The sequence below is a fragment of the Capra hircus genome, chromosome 1, assembly GCF_001704415.2.
Source record: "Capra hircus breed San Clemente chromosome 1, ASM170441v1, whole genome shotgun sequence".
NCBI lineage: Eukaryota > Metazoa > Chordata > Mammalia > Artiodactyla > Bovidae > Capra > Capra hircus.
The window spans coordinates 142406937-142429574 of NC_030808.1; the positions used below are offsets into that span (position 1 = coordinate 142406937).

General features: G+C 48.7%; 1 protein-coding gene across 4 annotated transcripts in view; it reads left to right on the top strand.

Annotated features, from left to right (window-relative positions):
• The window catches only part of SLC37A1 (solute carrier family 37 member 1), a 73067-nt gene that overhangs the window by 23987 nt on the left and 26442 nt on the right, over positions 1 to 22638 (top strand). For all 4 annotated transcript variants that reach the window (XM_018051713.1, XM_018051708.1, XM_018051716.1 and 1 more), the window contains exons 4-10: positions 1345 to 1477; positions 2584 to 2662; positions 6025 to 6160; positions 7936 to 8012; positions 9571 to 9737; positions 14059 to 14096; positions 20715 to 20795. In XM_018051713.1, the coding sequence (XP_017907202.1) occupies positions 1345 to 1477; positions 2584 to 2662; positions 6025 to 6160; positions 7936 to 8012; positions 9571 to 9737; positions 14059 to 14096; positions 20715 to 20795 (711 nt within the window). The remainder of the gene's footprint in view (positions 1 to 1344; positions 1478 to 2583; positions 2663 to 6024; positions 6161 to 7935; positions 8013 to 9570; positions 9738 to 14058; positions 14097 to 20714; positions 20796 to 22638) is intronic.

Here is a 22638-nt window from a genome sequence, read left to right on the forward strand (position 1 = left end):
GAGTGTCACCTTCAGTTTGGAAAGCAGAGCCTTGGCTAGTTTTACGGCCATGTTTATATTATAGCAAGAGAGCCCAGTGATGATGACAAAGCCGTGTGGCCAGAGTCGCTGCGTCCTGTGTGCCAGGCCAGGTCTCAGGGGTGTGTGTCCATGTAAAATCAGGAGGTGTCCGCTCTGGCTAACCACGGCCCTGGCCAGGCGGCCTCTTAAAGGACATCAGCCTCTTTGGTGACTCCCTTCTGAAGAGACAGGGTGTCCACGAAGCGCAGGTGGTGGATGGGCCTCCTGGCTGCCTGCACCTGGCGGACGGGGGTCCAGCCCACTGCGGTCCTGTTGCTGTGTGTCTTGACCCCGGGGTAGACGCCCCTGCCAGGGCCCCCTTCCTGACATCCGCCCAGGCCTGGCCCCTCAGGCCGCTGTTCCCCCTGAGGGCCACCTCCCTGGCCTTGAGGACACCTCCCTTCTACCCTCACTCATACTGATTGGTTCATCTGAGCCACGTGTAGCGAAAACCCCAGAAAGCCCACAGCAGGAAAGAAGTGGGAGCCGGGGGCCGTCTGGGGAGCGGCACTGCGTGATCCCCACGCTGCCTGGCAGATGCGTGGAGTCCTGTCTGCCACTCCTTGTGTTTCAAGGAACAAGTCACCTGTTTCAGGTCCCCAAACCACGATGGCTTGGGCTGCCATATGGCACTTTTTGAACGTGCGTGTCCTCCCTAAGGAGCACCCTGAGCTGGTTTTAGGCATGTTTTTGAGATACAATTTGCACAAAGTAAAGTCCACAGACCTCAGGGTCTGGCCTGGCAAATATTTGAGGTCTGGCCCCTGTCCAGCTTTCAAGGGCTCCCTGTGCCTGGCCCCCGTCATTACCCCACCATTTCTAGGTGACCACGATCCTCTCAATGTCACCTGGATTCTTCTCCCTCCTCCTGAGCTCATGAGCAGAGTCCTCCCATGTGTGCTCCCCTGTGTAAGGCTTATTTTGAGATTCAGCCTCGTGTGGACCTGAAGCTTGTTTCAATGATATAAATACAGCAGGATGGATCCATGCATCTGTTTTGGGCACGTGGTCCTGGGTGCGGCCCGGCTGCTCTGAGCAGTGGTCTCTGGGTGGCCGTACGGGCTGTGCTGGCTGTGTCTCCGCTCAGGAGGGGCTGGGCGCTAGGGAGCTCAGGAAAGGTCCTCATCAGCAGACATGCAGTGGATTCTGCAGAGACACTGACCCAGGGGTGCCTTATCCCCTGAGAATGCAGTCACCCTAGGATGGCTGCCCCATACTGCACCCCTGAACCCCACTGAGTTCTCTCTCTCTCTCTGGCTTCTGTCCACCCCACGGATGTCCCAGGGTGAATTGCACAGCTACTGCACGGCTTCAAATGATGGGAAAGTCGGATTCAGCAGCCAGAGCCAAAAAGCCAGAGCTGCCCCTGCTCACCAGCTCCCAGACAATGGGACCGACTGTGGCTGGGCCCCGTTCGGTGAGTTCTCCGTCTGTTCCCCAGCCCCCACCCCCGCCCCCGTGCTCACCCCAAAGGCTTCCTCCACAGGTGGAGACCCCAGAGCTGGCTGGCTGGCCTGGCTCCCCTGGCCCAGATGATCTTAGCAGCGGTAACGATGCCCTTGGATACATGCAGCCACACCTCCAGTTGCAAACTGGTCCCTCCTCCCAGCAAACCAGCGTCCCGCCTTCAGCTGCTGCTGTGTCTCCAGTGCCCATGTGCAGGGTTGCCCCTTAGTGCAGGGGTTCCCAGCCTCCAGGATCTGCTGCCTGGTGATCAGAGGTGGAGCTGATAAAATAATAATAGAGACAAAGGGCACAATAAATGTAAGGCGCTTGAATCATCCTGAAACCATTCCCCTATCCTGGTCCATGGGAAAATTATCTTCCATGAAACCAGTCCCAGGTACCCAAAAGGTTGGGGAACACTGGGTTAGTGATTAGATCTACTGAAGGTCAGGCTTGCCAGGTGGCGTTAGTGTAAAGAACCTTCCTGCAAACCAGGAGACATAATGAGACATGAATTCGATCCCTGGGTTGGGAAGATCCCCTGGAGGAGGGCTTGGCTACCCACTCCAGTATTCTTTCTGGCCTGGAGAATCCCATGGACAGAGAAGCCTGGCAGTCCATAGGGTCGCCAAGAGTCGGACACAACTGGAGCAACTTAGCATGCATGCCTACTGAAGGTCATTTGCAGGCTGCACTTGTCCAAGCTGGAAGTCAGGACTGACAGGGCATAAGCTGTGGGGGGAAACAAGAAAGCTTTGCTGGGGTGCTGGCCGGGGCAGGAGTGGGGGGTGATGGTGCTGAAGCAAAGCCAGGGTAACGTGAAACAGAACGAGTAAACTACAGGCTCACCCCAGCGATTGGGATTTGACCTGATGGGAGGATATTTATGTAGTGATAATTTTGCAACGTGGCAACTTTATTTCCCATTGCTGCGTTTTCTGTGTTACCACCTGAGGACACCACCCAGCCCTAGCGAGCAGAAGTCAGGATTTCACTGCCCCTCTCCTGGACGTACGCTGACATTTAGTGAAGGCTAAGCAACACTCTGGCTCTCCCATTGCTTCTCAACCCATGTAGATCAGGACAACTATCAACAGCTGCTCGGAGCCCTGGACTACTCCTTCCTGTGCGCGTACGCCATCGGCATGTACCTGAGGTAGGTCTGACTGGGACCACGAGACCCAGCTGGTCCGCTGGGTGCAGAGCAAGGCTCAGGCATGCTGAAGATCCAGCCCGGTCCACAGGCAGTGGTCCTCTCGTCTCTTCTCAGAGATGAGGTGAGGTGGGAGCCAGCGCATACCCCAGGTGTCCTGCTGACCAGGCAGACTGTCCTCAGATGGCTTATCCTGGCCCAGGGTCAGATGCACGGTGAACCCTGCAGGGACCTGGTCACTCTGGAGCAGGGTGCCGGCAGCTCCCCACTCAGCAAGCCCAGCAGAGCACCCTCTCCTCTGGTTTCAGGGACTGTCGTCTGTTTACTAACCTGCCTGGCATCAGAGCAGTTCACACAGGGTGTGCCTGGCATATCCACTGGATGCCTAGCTCAGCTGGACCAGCGCCTCCCCTGCCTCCCAGAGGCCATCCTGCTGGGCAGTTGAGGGTGTGGACTCCAGGGACACGTTGCTGGAATTTGATCCCGGCTTTGACTACTCGCTCAGGTGGCTTTGGACAAGTCACTGCACCTCCTCGGGCCTCAGTTTCCCCTTTACAAAACTGGGGAACCAGTAGTTCTTAACTCACAGAGGTGTGCTGCTACTGCTGCTGCTAAGTCACTTCAGTCGTGTCCGACTCTGTGTGATGAGAGTTAAATAAGTTAGTATATGTAGGATGCTCAGAAGAGGGCCCATCTGTGTTCCCAGCATCTGTTACATATGATCGTCATTACCTCGTTCTTCATCCAGTTCTGAAGTGGCCTAAGAAGGTGGTAAAGGTTAGCAGGTATAGGACATGTGATTGGCCAGTTAAAAATGGCTATTGTGTCATTCTAACCAGGTTTAACAAAAAAAAAAGAAAAGGCTTATAGGGACCAAGGCCTTTAGTCCAAAGAGACTTTTGTTCAGATAGAGAGATTTTAGAGCTTTGAGGATCTCTGGTTTCCCTATAAATGTTTACCTTCTTTGCTGAGACCCACCCGGACTGTGTTATTATCCAGCCCTGGGCCCCACCCCCCAGCTCAGGACCCTGTGGGGGGCTGGGTGGCTGGTGCCCAGACAGGCAGTTTCTGCTGAAATGCCGTGTTGAACTTATACATCTGTAGAGCAGCAGGCCTTGTCTGAGCGCAGCTCAAATAATAGCAGACGCAGGACAGAACGCGAGCCCAGCCTCGAAGAAGGGCGGGGTAAGCCTCAGGTTCCCAAGGGCCTCGACTGTAACCAGCCAACCAGCCATATTCTACTCTGGCGTCGAATGTTTAGGACCTGTAGACTACAGTTTTCCTAGACACCAATAGTCAATCATGTAAAAAGACCCAAAGGCTGAGTGTGTCTTTCTGTTACTGGAAAACAGTGTTTAAACGTGGTTCTCAGCTGGGAGAGACTGGAGCCACTGCTGGTTTTCTCAGCTGGAGAAGGAGGGCGCTGCTGGCATCGAGTGGGCAGAGACCCGGGTGCTGCTAAGTGTGGGACAGGACCCAGGACAGCCCCTCACCACAAAGAATTATCCACCCAAGGTGCCAGGGATGCTGAGGCTTAGAAGCCTGGTTTGAATAAAGTGGTTTTATCATTGCTTATTTATTGGCAAAGATAGTTCTTCATGCACTTCGCCAACAAAGGCTATTATGAAATAATATTACTTTATTATGAAATACTGTTATTTATTTCATAATGACCTAACTTGAAATTCACAGTAGACTCGTGACTCGAGGGTTTGCCTGCTTCCTTGCGTGGCCTTTCAGTGACCCCATAGCCTAGTGATGTGGACGGTGCTGGTTTAATAGATAAATCAGACCCAGTGACACCTGCATTGACCCAGCTCGATGCTGGCAGCTTCAATCAGGGGTGGTGAGGCTTTCATTACCTGTAGGAGCCTGATAAAATGTGGAATGCTACCCCTTCTGTTAGGTCTTTTCTTTAAATACTTTTGAACAGAGACCAAATTGAGGCTCAGTATTGTCTAGCAAGGCTGGAGGACTTTTGAAAGCCCAGCAATGGCAGCAACTCTCTGGAGGCCCATCTGACTCTGCAGTTGGTCTGTGACCTTGGACACCTCAGCCAGCCCCCCCAGGGACATGGCTCCTCTTCTCTGAAGTGAGCAAGATGAAGTAGATAATTTCTTTAGCTCTAGGGTGCTCTCGAGTTTATACGTGATCAGGTTTCTACTCAGCTTGAAAAATGACCTGAATGCTGTTTATAATTTTAAATCACTTCCTCTGTTTTCATGTTTAAAAGGTCACTTACATGATACTGGGTAGATTTTCTTTCTTTTCTTTTTTTTTGCTAAATTCGAAAGGAAAAGCTCTCAAGGGTATTGGTTCTTGAGATGAAAGACCAGAATTTTGGAGTTTGTTCCCAGGGGAGGCAGGTGTCATTCTTCATTACATTTCATATTTATCTGACTCCTAGAATGATTGCATGGAGGAAAATGAGACCCATAGGGTTGAGTGGAAAAGGCTCATAATCGTTAATGATTGCCCTCCAGCTTTTTTATTCAGTTAATAAGTGACAACATCAGGCTGTTCCATGGTGACATTTCCTACAGGGCAGTAATAAAGAGTATTTCCGATGGCACTGGGCAGCATGGTGTGATGATGGTAAAAACCTGTTAAATATATATGCCCTAGTATGAAACTTTCACCCTCCCCAGAAGCACCAGAGCTATTTTATTGCACACCCACCACCTGCCAGGTGCTTAACCAAATTTACTTGTCTGAGAACCTAGGCAGCTCTAGGAAGCAGTTCTCCCGAAAGATTAGCTCTTTATTGAGTCATCCTGTTGTTTAGAAGGAAGCTAGAGGCTCTGCCCCCGTGTTTCAGGCTTTGCCTTAAAGAAAAGGCTCTGTCGGTCTTTAAACCAGATCACAGTGGTTGAGGCAGGAGGGTCGTCAGCAGAGTCCCTTTCACTGCTCATCCACAGGCTTGCTGCTAGCCAGAGGGTCGAGAAACTTGCTCAAGGTCCCAGGTGGTCCCTTTTCCTGCCACCTGTCTACAATCCAACAGTTGCAACTTTAAAACACTATATATTCCCTGGCTGTTCTTTTTATATAAAACAGGATTAAGCCAGCAGAACAAGTTTTTTGGTTTCTTCCACTGGCAGTCATCCTTTCTGTCAGAGTGTTTCAATTTTATTATTTGACAGTGACTTCTACTCTAAATAGAAAGTCTTAAAGGATGTCTCTGATTTCTGGAGAATAAATGCTCCATTGAGAAATAATTGTCATTAAAACTTCCTGGAAATTGAAGTGCTTTCAAGTTCTAAAAGCTCAGAGGACAGCATGAAAGCATCCGGAAAGAATGGCTGGGTCATTTACGTTATGGGCGTGTTCATTTGCTCATGTTTGTCTTTCTTTTTTCTCGTCCTCAGTGGCATAATAGGGGAGCGCCTCCCCATCCGGTGTTACCTAACCTTTGGGATGCTGGCCAGTGGCGCCTTCACTGCCCTGTTTGGCGTAGGGTACTTCTACAACATCCACAGTTTTGGGTTCTACGTGATAACTCAGGTGAGGTCTGGTCCATGGCTCACCACATGTTGGGTTTCCACCATGAGCTGGATGGGGTGTTCATGTCACCTCTGCCAAGAGAGAAGACTGCGGAGCATGGGAGAGGCGGCAGAGCTGTGTCCTGTCTGAAGTCAAGGTCAGCACTGGACCACACGGCCCCTTCTCTCTCCTCTGCTCTGAGATGCCAGCAGCCACGAAGTGTTTCTTGATGTCAGGAGTTGCCACTTAAAGAATCCTATTTGATTTTACCCCAGCAGGGGGATTGGAGCATGAAGCCCTATGAGTCCTTCTGCCTTCATTTGAATGCGTTTGAGATGCTCTGTCCTGTCACAGATTTGACTTCTCCAGAGTTGGGGGATGTGGTGTGACAAGGGGAGGAGAGGGTTGAGAGGCCTTGGGGGCAGTCAGTGGGGATGCGGCCAGCCCCTTCAAGCAGGCCCAGTGCTGCCTGGAGCACTCGGCTCGGCCCCTGCCGGCAGCCCTGTGGATAATACTGACTGGACATGGAAAAGGACTCAAAGCAATGATGCTCAACTTCTGAGGCTCTCCAGAGAACCCAGGAGGATGTTCTAAGATCATGGGGCAAATTGTATGTAATTTGCTCTTACAACTTTCACCACAGGACTTCAAAGAGTTTGGCTGTTTTTGTTACCAAAGTGATATACACTTTATAGTAATACAGAAAATTAGAATTCCCCAGAGTCGCAGCACGTTCCTGGAGGGAAGGCTGAGCCTATTGGCCCCTGAGACCAGACCAGCGGCTCCCAGGCCGCCTCCCGGAGGCCAGTCCTTCCCTGCGGAGGTTGGAGGAGACTGGAGGTTGGACCTTGCTTTGTGTTGTCCCCTAAAGCTGCCCCCTGAGGCCGCTGAGATGAAAGCAAAGCCAGTTGCCGATACACTTTCTAAGTCCCTTCTTCCAACGAAAGCTCAGGGCGCTCTTGGCAAGTGGAGAATGTTTCTCCAGCTGCCAGGTCAAGGTTATGCTCTTTTCAGTGGAGCCTTAGCATCCATACCTTCTTGATGGTGGAAGGAGGAAAAATGTGCAATCTATAAGCTACATTTGTGGTTTCATCACAGTTCTATAAAACAGAGAAGGTTTTTCTCTTTTTATAAAGTTTTAGGTTGGAAAGACATGGGACAGCTTGGCCCCAAGCTGTTCATCTCTCAGCAAGAGATTTTCTTTTCTTTCTTCTCTCTGCTTATTCTAAAATTTTCATAGTAGGCACACGTTACTCTCATAATAAGGTATATACATGTGTGCTCAGTCGCTCAGTCGTGTCTGACTCTTTGCAACCCTATGGACTGGAGCCCACCAGGCTCCTCTGTCCATGGGCTTATCCAGGCAAGAATACTGGAGTGGGCTGTCATTTCCTTCTCCAATATATATATACATATATATAGGGCTTCCCTGGTGGCTCAGTGGTAAAGAATGTGCCTGTAATGCAGGAGACCTGAGTTCATTTCCTAGGTTGGGAAGACCCCCTGGAGTAGGAAATGGCAACCCACTCCAGTATTCTTGCCTGGGAAATCCCATGGACAGAGGAGCCTGGCAGGCTACAGTCCATGAGGTGGCAAACAGTCGGACATGATTGAGCAACCGAGCACACATATACATATATATAGTTAAAATACAGGTTTGGCTATCGAAGCTCCCGTTGAATGGGTTTCCGCCCCTTCTTCCTGTGAGGTCCGGGCTGTGCACCCAAGCCCTGAGCATGGGCTCCCTCCGTGTGCATGTCCCCCTCAGTGGTCCTCTCCTTTGCTCTCTGTTGCAGATCATCAATGGGCTTGTGCAGACCACCGGCTGGCCCAGCGTTGTCACCTGCCTTGGGAACTGGTTTGGAAAAGGCAGGTGAGGAAGGCAGCCTGTTTCCAGCAGCTTTCATTCTTCTGATGAAAACTAGACCACTTTATGTTTAGTTTTTCTTCAGATTGATTACAGAAAAATCGCCTTTGTCTACTCTATGAGATAAGATGCTTGAAACCTCTGGGACTTGGGCATCTGAAATTCAGATGGGCCTTGGTCCCAGGAGATGCCCCCCGTTGTGGGCAAGGAGGAGTTTGAGTCACCCTCACAAGCCCACCAGCAGCCTGGGCTTTACCTGGCCTCCCGGGAACCTGGAAGAAATCAGTCAGGGCCTTGCCCCAGGCCTTTGGAAGCAAAAGCTACATATTCACAGACTGGAAGGTACAGGGAAGTGTTGGCAGGTCCTGTCAAGGTCACGCAGCACCTGGTAGCAGAGCCGTACTCACTTCTGGACCTGACTGAAGTCAGAGGCCATCCTAATGTTCGTGTGACACACAGCACAGCCAGGACCATGATTAGAAAGTGATTGGAGATGCTGGACAACATAGGGAAGCTAAAACAGGAAACCCACTCATCCAGCTTTATTTAGCCATGTTCATCTGGCGGGTTCATCAGCATGAACTTTTGTTAACAAGATGTTTCATCAGATGATTGTATTCAGATTGCACGCTTGCTAAGTTGCTCAGTTGTGTCCAATGCTTTGTGACTTTATGGACTGTAGCCCTCGGGGCTCCTCTGTCCATGGGGATTCTCCATGCAAGAACACTGGAGTGGGTTGTCATGCCCTATTCCAGGGGGCCTTCACCATGTAGGGATCTAACCCACTTCTTTATGTCTCCTGCATTGCAAGCGAGTTCTTTACCATTAGCACCACAGGGGAAGTGAAGTGAAATGAAGTAAAAACTGCTCAGTCGTGTCCAACTATTTGCAATCTCAGGGGCTATGCAGTTCATGGAATTCTCCAAGCCAGAACACTGGAGTGGGTAGACTTTCCCTTCTCTAGGGGATCTTCCTAACCCAGGTCTCCCACATTGCAGGAGGATTCTTTACCAGCTGAGCCACAAGGGAAGCCCTGTATTTAAATTGCAAAGGCACAAATTTAAATTTCAGGCTTTCCAAGAATTTCAGGAAAAGGGCGCTTTCCTCTTTTAATCATAAAATGAATAAGCTAAGAGCGATGTAATTATACAGCCAGAGTAAGTGAAGATACAGCCGTCTCATAAACAGCTGGTCCCGAGCCTTGCAGAGATGGTGTGTGCACCGCCTGTTTATTTCTGGGTGAGTGCTCAGTTGCTAAGTCATGTCTGACTCTTTGTAACCTTGTGGACAGTAGCCTTCCAGGCTCCTCTATCCATGGGATTTCCCAGGCGAGAATACTGGAGTGGGTTGCCATTCCCTTCCCCAGGGGATCTTTCTGGCCCAGAAATCAAACCCGCATCTCCTGCATTGGCAGGTGGACTCTTTACCACTGTGCCACCTGGGAAGCCCCAATTATTTCTACATCAGCTCATGCACGGTGCAGGCACTGTTGTGAGGTCACGTGCTGACCCACTGAATCCCTGAATCCCTGAGACCTCACATGCCATTTCTTGCTGTGTTGCAGGCGAGGTTTGATTATGGGAGTCTGGAACTCTCACACGTCCGTGGGCAACATCCTGGGCTCCTTGATTGCTGGCTACTGGGTGTCCACGTGCTGGGGCCTGTCCTTCATTGTGCCTGGGGCCATCGTAGCTGCCATGGGGATCCTGTGCTTTCTGTTTCTCATCGAACGTAAGTACCATGGATGATGACCCCTCCCCAGGGTGGGTGGTGGCTTCTGGGGGATGAGTTTAGAAGAGACTTGTGGCTTCGTCCCGGGCAGGCATGCGGTTGCCCGGCTCTCCCAGGCCAGGCAGACTTCCTTCTTAATTAGGTACAGGCTTCCCTGACGAGCCGTTGTTCTCCTGGTCTGGTTGGATTTTCTGTTGTTTCCTGATTTCTGGAGTAAACTGATGCTGAAACTCCTCCCGCCTTGTCCCCCGGCTCTGCAGCATCAGGCGTACGTGGTCTACCTCCGCTGGCCGCATTGCTCACTGCCCAGCCCATGTAGCTGTACCCGCTCACCCCAGTCTTGCTGCCACAAACTGAAACGTGCCTTCCCAGTTGTTTGCTCTCCGATGAGATATATCCTTGACAATGTTTTAAAACCATGGCATGACTTAAGCTCATATATCTTAATTAGACAAGAATGTTCTACCAGAAAATCCAATCCTTTGTTCCATCCTGGACTCAATACCAGACTTCTGTTTTAACTGCATTTGAAAGTAATTTTAAAAATCATGATTGGCAGGACAAGGATCCTAACAGTTACACTAACCGTAAAGAGGCAGGGGCTGCTTTAGCTCTTTATGTCAGGGTATTCTAATCCCACAAGCTATTCTGATGAGTTATATTTGGCGTTTACATCTTTAATTTGATTTAAAGCTAAATAAAATCATATGGTACTAGGCAGTGCCCCACTGTCAGCCCCCAGGTAGAGATGCTCTAGAGTCAAATGACTTCATCCCTGTGGAACATTAATTGCAGCCTCAGCTTTGCATTCAGAGCAGTTTCATCGTCCAGAAGATTAAGGCATATGAAGTTTCTCACTTCTTTTTTCTTGTTTCTAATGGTAAGCTTTGCATTTTTAAAATAACTACCCTTTTAGTGGAGCACACAGGAGGCTCTCAGGCCAATGTTGTCCTGTCAGTGAGGACAGAAAGTTAGATGAGGAATTACCGCCCTGCCACACCCAACCCTAGCTGCCCCCCAACCCCATGCAAACAGTGGGGGTGCTGCTCACCTCCCAGTTTCACTGTTTTCTCAGGGGGCTGAGTAAGCTTTTAGCAGCATCTTGAAATGGCCCGAACAAGTGAATCGTTAAACAGCTTATGGGCGGGGGAGCCTCCTTGCAGACCTGTGAAGTCAGCTGTAGCTTACATGTCACCGAGGTTCCAGGAAAGGCCACCACATCGCCTGTTTTCCTCCAGGCTGTCTCGCCAGCACCTGGTGCCGGGTCACCTGGACTCTGCCGGGGCTCCTTCCACGCCTTCACCTGGACAGTGACTCACGGGCCCCCATGAGTCACTCTGCCCAGCGTCCAGAGTCCACAGTGGCTTTTATTCTCCTCCTTAACTGACAAAGGGGCGGTTCTGGGGGAAAGAGGCGAGGTGGTGAGGGACGGAGTGTGTGGCAGTGGATGGGAGCTTGTTCGCTGGCCTGGCTGGGGCTCAGTCATCCAGGGTGGGACAGGTTTTCCAAAAACAAGGAAGTCCTGATTTCGTCTTTGAGCATCCTCCCCAGAGCCGCAGCTTCTGTGGTTTCTGAGGGCCTGGGAGATGCTGAGAGGGTCTGTCTGGCAGTGATTGGGGGAGGGGGTTCTCCCAGAGGTACTTTCCTACCTATGCACCGTCCTCTCACCCCCTCTCCTGTTTCTATGGTGACCCAGGGGCTTTGCACCCCTTCCCGCCTCCCACCCCCAGCCCACTCTGGGATGAAATGCACCTGCCCAGCTTCCCCAAGGCCCTAAGGTGTTGCTGGGAGAGGTATTTGCACTGACTTGGGGCACACTGAGCACTCGTGTCCCCCCTCCCTGAAGATTAACAGGGGTCCTGGGGTGCTGCAGGCTGGGGGCAGGTGCTGTGGGGCTGAAGTCCCAGCCACAGAGGCCCCCTCCCCTTCTTTCATCACATTCGTCTGGTTGATGCTGGGTCTCCTTACATGCAGTCTTGCATGCAGAGAGCCAGGTGCTCACAAATGAGTCTTTCCCTCCTGGTCCCGCTGTCACCTGTGAGCCGAGTCCACTGTCGACACTGTCACTCTAACAGGCTGCTGGTTGTCCTCTGCAGCAGAACAGAAGACCACGGGGTGCTTTCTGTCAAAGGGATCGGTACTGTATTCTTTCTTGTAACAAGGACGTGGCGTTTGTACGAATGACAGGAGGCAGCTGTAAGCACACCCTGTGTCCAAGGGCAGACCACCTGCAGAGAGGAAAGATCAGGTCCACGTGCATCTTGGTGATTTATTTCTGCCCCCTCATCGTCCCTGATCCCTGACTCAGGGCTGGCTGGCAAAGCTGCAGCTGTGTCCTTTCTTGCGGCCAGCAGTAAAGGACAGGCCGTCCCTGCTCATCCTTCCTGCCCAGGGCTGGGCCCAAGGGCCCCGTAGGCACCCTGTCCTCTGGTCCCACTAGGGCTGCCTGGGAAGGTGCCCTCAGACATATCCCAACCAAGGGTCACATGTGCCAATGTCCTACAGGTGAAAGCCCAGGAAAAATGCACCCTGGGGACTGGCCATGCCCATAGGGATGAGCCACTGGGACTGCCCCAGGGGCTCACACTATGGGCGCGGGAAAGCTGGGGGTTGAGAGGAGCTGATGTCAGTGCATATCCCCAGAACCGCCAGGCCCACCAGGGTTCCCTGGGCCTACCCTCAGCAGAGGGTGAGCCAAGAGGAGCCTGCAGCCCAGGATCGCATGTGGTCCAGGAACCCCTATACTATGTCCCCCTCTGTGTCTTGCAGGAGGGAACTCCGCTGTGGGAAGTTTAAAGTCCTGTGGCTCAGTTTGTGTTTCAAGGCAGTGAAACTGTCTCACCATCTGTTTATAAAAAAACCCAGGTTCTGAGTGGTGGTGGGGGAGCAGAGCTGTTGAAAGGTAGCTTTCTGGATTCTCAAGAAGTAGGGTTTGCTTCCCAAGGCTACTCAGGGCAATAAGCTCAGCTCTCGTTCCCAGATCACATGGACATGGTCTTATATTAGGAAAATGAAAAAAGCCTAGCTTCTGGATTTGTTCCTTTTCATGTCTTTCCCTCCATCAATGAAAAATTAATCAGTAGATTTAAGAAAGAATTGGAAAGTTTTATTTGAGCCAAATTTGAGGGTTGCTATTATCTGGGAAGCGTGTCTTAGAATGCTCTGAGAACTGTTCCACCAGTTAGAAGTCAGGACACAGATCAGATTTTTGAGACAGAAGACTACATCAAATGTCGTGTTATTGACAGATTACAAGTCCAGGTCTGAGCGGCGTTGCGGTGGGTCCTGTGACCCATGACCAGATCCAGAAGGGATGTAGTCTTTAAGGACTGTTGATCTGTGGATGCTGGGAGAACTTTGCTCTTCCTGGATGAGCAGGTGTTCCTGCCAATGGGGAGGTTTGAAAAGTGAAAGTGTCAGTCACTCAGACATGTCCGACTCTTTGTGAACCCATGGACTATAGCCCACCAGGCTCCTCTGTCCATGGGATTCTCCAGGCAAGAATACTGGAGTGGGTTGCCATGCCCTCCTCCAGGGGATCTTCCCGACCCAGGGATCGAAGCCCGGTCTCCTGCGTTGCAGGCAGATTCTTCACTGGAAGAGCCACTAGGGAAGCTGCAATGGGCAAGTTTGGTCCGTGCCTAATCCAGATACAGAATTCACAGTGAGGAGGAGAGGTCTCCAAAGGGCAGGGATGAATCTTCATGTTTAGATTTTTCTTTGCTTGCTATAAAATATGACTTATTTCATACCTCCTTGCATTTCAGTAAAAGGCATTTTGTTCTATTTCAAGATAGGTATTTTGTGCCCACTAATCTTTCCTTCTTATTCATCCCATAACATTAAATGACTCATCCTAAATGTTATCAGAGTCCCACTGCTCAGATCTCCTGGTCATGTTTTGTTTCCTTCTGACACTTATCCTTTAAATATGTCTGACAAGGCTGGTCTCCACAGTACACGTATGCTCTGCTTGTTTCTGTTTGTGAACTATTATTTTCTGTTCTGCAAAGCGGGCTTCAGATTCATGATGACCTGCGTTTGCTGGCACTGCTTGCCTGTTCTCCCAGCTTCAGTGCGCAGGGATCAGGCAGTCTCAGGGCCTGAGTGAGGGAAGGGGTGTGTACACGCGGGTTTGTGCAGGGATAGCCAACCTCTGCCCTCACCCCACCAGACAGGCTCCCTCGCGCATTGTCTGTTTTTTTTTTTTAATGGTTGTTTATTTAGTAAAAGTGTCAGATGATGCCTTGTTCTGGTTTAATTTCTTGTGTTGGAGGAAGCACCCAGCCCTGATTCACACTGTTCCTGTTTGGTGTTTCAGATCCGAAGGACATCGCCTGCTCGTCCTCCCCCGCCACGGTAAGGACACGCTCTCTGCTTCTCGAGCCTTCCAGGGCCGTGTCTGGTCACTGTCACCAGCCTGACCCTGTCTGTCCTGTCAGTGGGTAACAAATGTGCACACCAGTCCCACCCTCAAAATATTGGCAGTTTTAGGAAAAGATCACTTATAATGGCAGTGAGCATCGCTGTCCTCGTGTGTGATCGGCCTTGTGCACAGCTCAGACATTATGGAAGAGCATCCCTGTGCCGGAGGCATTCCTGCGCTTGTGCGTGTGACCTGGGCTGAAGCTGCGTCATTTCCCTGGCTCAGTCCCCCTGACAGCTCGAGGAGCCCCTGGGGTGCCAGCTTCTCCAGGTCTCACGGGGAATCGGGGCTCCCCTTCCTCTTTCCAACTCTCAAAGGGATTCGGTCAGAGGGAGAGACTGGACTGATTTCTGGAGACATTTCTTCAGATTCTACAACAGTCCCAAAGTTCTCTTTCCCACAGGAATTGTGCTCACTTCTTGTAGGGCCCTGGGGAGACCCATGGGTGGGGGGAAGAGAGGGCCTCCTGAGGGGCCGCAGAGGCCAGGGACTGGGGCTGGGCTGGGCTGCTTCCCTATCTGCTCTGCCCCTTCGCACCTGCCCCTCATCATGAGCAGAGCTCTGTGCCAAGCTGCACGTGCAAGGCCTTTCACAGGTGCTGACTTCCGGGCACAGCCCCGTCCTGGGAATTTCCCATCCAAAGGTCTTCTTTTCAGCATGCAGTTTTTATTTTTCCAGTTCTTTAAAGATTTTGTTACAGAAATTTTAAAACACGTGAGAAAGTAGAAAGAATAGTGTAATGAGTGTGCATGTACCCTTTACCCGCTCATCTCCTGGTATCAGTACCCCTTCTAAGACCGCCCCCCTTCTCCTCAGAGTTTATTTTGTATGCAAATATTGGTCACCATATTATAACATTTTGTCTCTGACTACTTCAGTGTGTGTTTATAAAATATAAGGATTCTTTTTTTTAACTTATTTTAAATTTTTTAAAATTTGTTTGTTTGGCTGCTCTGAGTTTTAGTTGCAGATTCCAGAATCTTCTTGAGTCATGTGATCTCAGAAGTTGTGGCTTGCAGGCTTAGTTGCTTTTTGTCATGTGGGGTCTTAGTTCCCCCACCAGGGATTGAACTCATGTCCCCTGCATTGCAAGGCAGACTCTTAACCACTGGACCACCAGGGAAGTCCCATAAGGACTCTTTTATTAAAAACAAACAAACAACAACAGAAAAGAATAGAAAAACAATAGGGGAAATCAGTTAAACTTGTCGACAGAAAAAACACACAACCTGTAAGTTGTGAGTGATGTTTTATTCAGAGAACTCACTGAGGACTGAAGCCTGTCAGTGGCTCTGAGGAAGTGTTCCAAAGAGGTAAGGGAGGGGCCAGAATGGATAGGAGCTTTTGCTGAAAAAAAAAAAGCAACATACTTCAGAAGATTATTGCTAATCACAAAAAACCAGACATCTCAAGAAAATTACTTTATTGCCCGTGTCTGTACGGTAGGATGCAGGAGGCTGGGCTCATTAAATTATTCCTTAGATAAGCATCCTAGCTATCTTAGCTATCTATGGCTAAGATCCTTTTTCATCTTCCTGAAACCCCTCAGGGCACACCTTAGAAGGGGGCTGTAGTGGCTGATGGCTTGGTGGCAGCAACATTCTTTGTTTATTGAAACTGGGAGGCAACATTTTTTGACCATAAGTCAAAAGTTGGTTCTTTGAAAAGATCTATAAAATGGAGACTCCTTTAGACTGATCAGGAAAAAGACAGAAGATTCACATTACCAAAATCTGGAATGAGAGAGGGGATGTTACTACCAACTTTATAGAAAGAAGCATAAAGGAATTCTATGGACAACTGTATACTAACAAGTTAGATAGTTTAGAATAAATGGGAAAATCCCTAGAAAAATATAAATTGCCAGAACTGACTCGAGAGAGAATCTGAATAGACCTATAACAAGGAAAGAAACTGAATTATTAACGAAAAGTTTTAATGTTAATACAAAGAAAACCCCAGGACTAGAGGACTTCACTGGTGAATTCTGACAAACATTCAGAGAATTAATACCAGCTATTCACAAACTCATCCAAAGAAATAAAAGAGAACACTCCCCGCTTATTCTATATTATCCTGTAATATAAGAAAACAAGATATCACAAGAACAGAAAACTGCAGACCAAGTTCTCTCATGAGTGTAGATGCAAAACTTAACAGAATACTAATCCAGCAGCATATGAAAAGGGTTAAGCATCATGATTCAATGGGATTTATTCCAGTATCAGTTCAGTTCAGTTCAGTCGCTCAGTCGTGTCCGACTCTTTGCGACCCCATGAATCGCAGCATGCCAGGCCTCCCTGTCCATCACCAACTCCCGGAGTTCACTCAGACACGTGTCCATCGAGTCCGTGATGCCGTCCAGCCATCTCATCCTCGGTCGTCCCCTTCTCCTCCTGCCCTCAATCCCTCCCAGCATCAGAGTCTTTTCCAATGAGTCAGCTCTTCACATGAGGTGGCCAAAGTACTGGAGCTTCAGCTTTAGCATCATTCCTTCCAAAGAAATCCCAGGGTTGATCTCCTCACACCTGGTTTAACACCTGAACATCAATTAATGTAATATTTACCTCAATAGAATAAAGGACCAGAAACTCTGGGGTCATTTCAATAGAAGCAGAGAAAGCCTTCAACAAAATCCAGCATCCCTTAATGATGAAACACTCTAGAAGAGACTTGCCTCAACCAGATGAAGGGCATCGATGAAAACCCGCAGCTAACATCGCACTTCGTGATGAACGATGGGATGCTTTCCCTGTAACGCCAGGAACAGAACAAGGATGACTGCTCTCACCATTTCTAGCTAACATACAGAAGTTCTAGCCAGAGCATCTGAACAAGAAAATGAAATTAGAGGCATGCAGAATAAGTCAAAAGTGCCTCTTTGTAGACAATGTGATCTTGTCTATAGGAAATCCCAAGGAATCCACCAAAAACCTATTCAAACTAATTAAAAAATTAGCAAGATTGCAAGATACAAAATCAGCATATAAAAGTCAGTTGTATTTCTATACAGTAGCAATGAACAATCCAAAAATGAAATTAAGAAGGCAATTTTATTGACAGTAACAGCAAAAGGAATGAAATACTCAGAAATAAATTTAACCAAGGAAGGACAAGACTGATATACATTGAAAACTACAAAACATTGTTGAAAGAAGTTGAAGGCCTAAGAAATGAAAATACATCCTGTATTCATGGCCAGGAAGACTCAGTGAATATTGTCAAGATAGAAGTATTTCCCTAGATGGACCTACTGATTGTGTGTAATCTATATCAAAACCCCAGCTGGCTTCTTGGAAAAAATTGATAAATTTATCCTTGATTTCTTATGAAAATTCAAGGAATCTAGACTAGCCAAAAGAATCCTGAAAAAGAACGAAGCTGGACTCACACATCCCGATTTCAAAACTTACTACAAAGCTGCTCTAATTAAGGCTCTGTCTATGTTACTATTATAAGGTTAAACATATAGATCGATAGACGAGAACTGAGTCCAGAAACAAACCCTCATGTGTATGGTCAATTGTTTTTCGACAAAGGTGCCAAGACCATTCAATGGGAAAAAGATAGTCTTTTTAATACATGGTGCTGAGACAGCTGGATAGCCACATTCAAAGAATGAATTTGGAGCACTTCTTCATACCATACACAAAATTAAAATGGATTAAAGACCTAAAGTGAAAGTCACTCAGTCGTATCCAACTCTTTGGGAACCCATAGACTATCCAGTCCATGGAATTCTCCAGGCCAGAATACTGGAATGCGTAGCCGTTCCCTTCTCCAGGGGATCTTCCTAACCCAGGGATCGAACCCAGGCCTCCCACATTGCAGGCAGATTCTTTACCAGCTGAGCCACAAGGGAAATCCAGAAGTACTGGAGAGGGTAGCCTTTCCTTTCTCCAGGGGATCTTCCCGACCCAGGAACTGAACCAGGGTCTCCTGCATTGCAGGCGGATTCTTTACCAACTGAGCTATCAGGGAAGCCCCAAAGACCTAAAGGTGAGAGCGAAAACTATAAAACTCTTAGAAGAAAATACAGGAGGAAATCTTCATGATCTTGGATTAAGCCAGCCTCCTTAGATATGACACCAAAACCACAAAGCATGGAGGTAAAAACAGATAAATTGGACTTCACTGAATTTAAAACTTCTAGGCTTTAGAGGATACCATTAAGAAAGTGAAAATACAACCCAAAGAATGGTAGAAAACATGCACGAATCGTGTATCTGATCATAGACTTGTATCTAGATTAGGTAAAGAACTCTGCATTCAGAAGAGTGTATCGTTCTGTTTCTCCTTTGCCTTTAGCTCTTCTTTTCTCAGCCGTTTGTAAGGCCTCCTCAGACAACCATTTTGCGTTTTTGCATTTCCTTTTCTTTGGGATGGTCTTAATCACTGCCTCCTATACAATGTCACGAACCTCTGTCCATAGTTCTTCAGGAACCATCCTAAAGGAAATCAATCCAGAATGTTCATTGGAAGGACTGATGCTGAAACTCCAATACTTTGGCCACCTGATGTAAAGAACTGACTTGTTGGAAAAGATCCTGATGCTGGGAAAGATTGAAGGTGGAAGGAGAAGGGGACGACAGAGGATGAGATGGTTGGATGGCATCACTGACTCGATGGACATGAGTTTGAGCAAGCTCTGGGAGTTAGTGATGGACAGGGAAGCCTGGAATGCTACAGTCCATGGGGTCACAAAGAGTTGGACACGACTGAGTGACTGAACTGAACTGAACTGAACTGAAGTATATAAAGAACACTTAGAACTCAGTAATAGAAAGACAACCTAGTTTAAAAGGGCTAAAAGAATCTGAAGAGGTGTTTCTCCAAAGAAGATAAATAAATGGCGAATAAACACATGAAAAGCTGTTTAATGTCGTGAGTCATCAAGGAAATGTAATCCAAACCATAATGAGATACGACTTCATACTCATTGCACTGGCTGAATCAAGAAGATAATAACAGATTGGAATACTCATACACTGCTGGTGAGGATATTAAAATGGTGCAACCACGTTGTAAAACAGTCTGGCAGTTCCTCAAAACGTTAAGCATAGCGTTACCAGATGACCCAGCAATTTCACTCCCGGGTGCAGCTAACAGAAATTAAGTGCCCTGTGGCGCATGTGCCCCCAGTTGTGACTGACTCTTTGCGACCCCGTGAACTGTAGCCCACCAGGCTCCTCTGTCCGTGGAATTTTCCAGGCAAGAATACTGGAGTGGGTTGCCACGTTCTCCTCCAGAGGATCTTCCCAATCCAGGGACAGATCCCAGGTCTCCTGCATTGCAGGTGGATTCTTTACCACTGATGCCACCTGGGAACCAAGAGAAATTAAAACATATTTACTGTATACACACACATACACACACATACACTTACACACCATAACCCGGGTGACTGAGCTGTATCTTGTCCAACAAGCCTATGTGGAGAGTGTTTTCTTCCTTCTGAATCTGCTGGTGTAGGAAGGTCTCTTTTTTTTTCACTTGTTAGAGAAAAACATTGGCCTATATTATTTCTGAAGGCCTTTCAGTCTTAAAAATGTCAAAGCCATTCATAAAAGTTAAGTTGCCTTAACCAGCATTTTTACGTTTTTTTATTCTTCGGTCTTATCACTTTGCCGACAAAGGCCCGAATAATCAAAGCTATGGTTTTTCCAGTAGTCGTGTATGGATGTGAGAACTGGACCATAAAGAAGGCTGAGAGCCAAAGAACTGTGGTTTTCAAATTATGATGCTTCAGAAGACTCTTGAGAGTCACTTGGACTGCGTGGAGATCAAGCCAGTCAATCCTAAAGGAAATCAACCATGAATATTCATTGGAAAGACTGATGCTGAAGCTCAAATACTTTGGCCACCTGATGTGAAGAGCCAGCTCATTGGAAAAGATCGTGATGCTGGGAAAGATTGAGGGCAAAAGGAGAAGGGAGCAGCAGAGAGTGAGATGGTTGGATGGCATCACCAACTCAATGGACATGAATTTGAACAGACTCTGGGAGATAGTGAAGCACAGAGGAGCCTGGTGTGCTGCAGTCTGTGAGGCTGCAAAGAGTCAGACAAAACTGAGTGACTGAACAAAAACAGTTGGAGTATAGCTGATTAGGGGCCTCCCAAGTGGTGCAGTGGTAAAGAATTGACCTGCCAATGCAGGAAATGGGGATCCACTTCCTCGGCAGGAAGATCCCCTGGAGAAGGGAATGGCACCCCACTCCAGTATTCTTGCCTGGGAAATCCTACGGACAGCGGAGCCTGGCTGGCTGCAGTCCATGGGGTCGCAAAGGGTTGGACATGAGTTTGCGATTGAACAACAGCAATGTTCTTCAGTCTTGGATGATTCTTCAGGAAAGGATTTCACTTTTACCCTCTGTTATTCTGAGGGTCTGGAGTCTTGAGAATAAACTGAGCAGCCTTTGTTTTGTTTTAAACATTTGCCTTATTTTCCCTGGGTAGCATTTTCATGAAGACAGTATGCTTGCGGCAGTGAGCATAGCTGTCATTTCTGGTCATTGATTCAGTAATTGCTCTAATTAACTTTATTCCCTCAGCATCTGAGAGGCTACGAGAATGGTGCACACAGGTTCTGGCCACAGAAGCCAGTCCCAGCCGAGGAGAGGAGCAAGCCTCCGGTGAGTTCCGCAGGCAGGCAGTTGGGTCCTGCCTCAGTGACCCCTGTTGCCGACACCCAGGGTGTTGTATTTCTTCAGTTCACATTTGTTCACTTTGTTTGGATGGTGGGCTGTGCTTCCTTGAAGTTTGTGACTCAGATTTGTGAGCGATTCATTCATTGGACAGCCATCTGCAGCATTTGGGGTTGCAGCCCCTCTCCGGGTGAGACTGTGCCAGGGCATCATCCCCTCACTCCTCACCCAACATCCATCACCCCTGTGGACCTCACATCCTGGGGGGAAGAGGGCAGGCGTGGGGTGCAGAGAGAAAACCACCCAGACAGAGCTGCCCAGGGAGGACTGAGCAGGCGCTAGTTCAGGCCCGGTCTTGGGAGCTTCCCTGAGCCAGTGGCCTTGGACAGAGTTGTCTAGGAGGTGAGGGCTGAGTCTGCACGTACTGACCCAAGGGGGTTTCAGGTGGGGAGAGCATAAGGTGGGCTGGGAATAAGAGAGGGGACCCAGAGACAACATAGAAAGTCAGCTTCCAGCCCCTTCACTGCCTGTCCATTATACAGAAGAGGAAGTTGAGGCACAGATGGGCTGAGCTCCCTGCCAGGTTTGCCTCAGAAATGAAGAGGTTAGATGCAGTCCAGGGCTCTTCCCTGGCCTGGACCTCACCTGAACCTCTCCTCTTAGGGTGCAGTCAGCCCTTTGTGTCCAGAGGGCTGTGAAACCTGCCCATATGGGGGCCGACTGTTCTTAGCCATCATATGCAAAGGATTCGAGTATCTGAGGATTTGACTCTCTAAGGGGAATCCTGATACCAATCCCCTACCGATCCCGGGTACCAAGGGAGGGCTGTGCTCCCAAGAAATGCCTTGCATTGCTTCTGCCTGGCTGACCACACCCAGCTGCAGGGCCACTTTATATTTGGTTATAATCCTGGAAAGTGTACGGTATTCTCAAGCCAGTTAGCTTAAAGGATAAGTGTTCTAAACAGACTTCCTACATTTTTTTTTCTTTATTGCCCAAGGGAACTATTTCAGGTGGAAGAAATAATGGAAAAAGGAAAAATAGTATCTCATACAGTTTGGTTCTTGGATTTAGTGAAATTCAACTGAAATGTTTTCAAATCTCTACTCACTTCTGAGTTTCCATCATAATCAGGTATCTCAGATTGGGCTGATGGAACAAAAATATCATAGACTGGGTGGCTAAAACAATAAACATTTATTTCTCGCATTTTAAACACGTATTTTTGGAGGCTGGGAAGTCCCACATCAAGGCTCCAGCAGATCCGACATCTGGAGAGAGCCTGCTTCCCGGCTGGTGGGCAGCTCCCTTCCCCAGGAACCCTCACTTGGTGGAGCAGGGAGAGAAGCCAGCTCTCTGCTGTCTCTTCCTATATGGGCACTAACCTCCTCACCCAGGTCCACCTTTGTGGCCTAATCACCTCTAGGAGGCCCCACCTCCTAATTCCATCATGTTAGAGACAGGAGTTCAACATACACATTTGGGGGGAACAGAAATACTGGTATAAAGCATTGGGTCTTAATCAATGTCCGTTGTGTCCGACTCTTTGCGACCCCATGGACTGTAGCCTACCAGGCTCCTCTGTCCATGGGATTTTCCAGGCAAGGGTACTGGAGTGGGTTGCCATTGCCTTCTCCAGGGGATCTTCCCAACTCAGGGATCGAACCCAGGTCTCCCGCATTGCAGACAGACGCTTTACCATCTGAGCTGCCAGGGAAGCCCTTAATCAGTGTCCAGATGGCTCTAATTCCTCTCCGTTTGTTGCTGAAGACTTACCTTTTTCCAGAGGTGAGAGCCAGGCCCTGTGTTCTAATGTAGTTGTGTGTGTGTG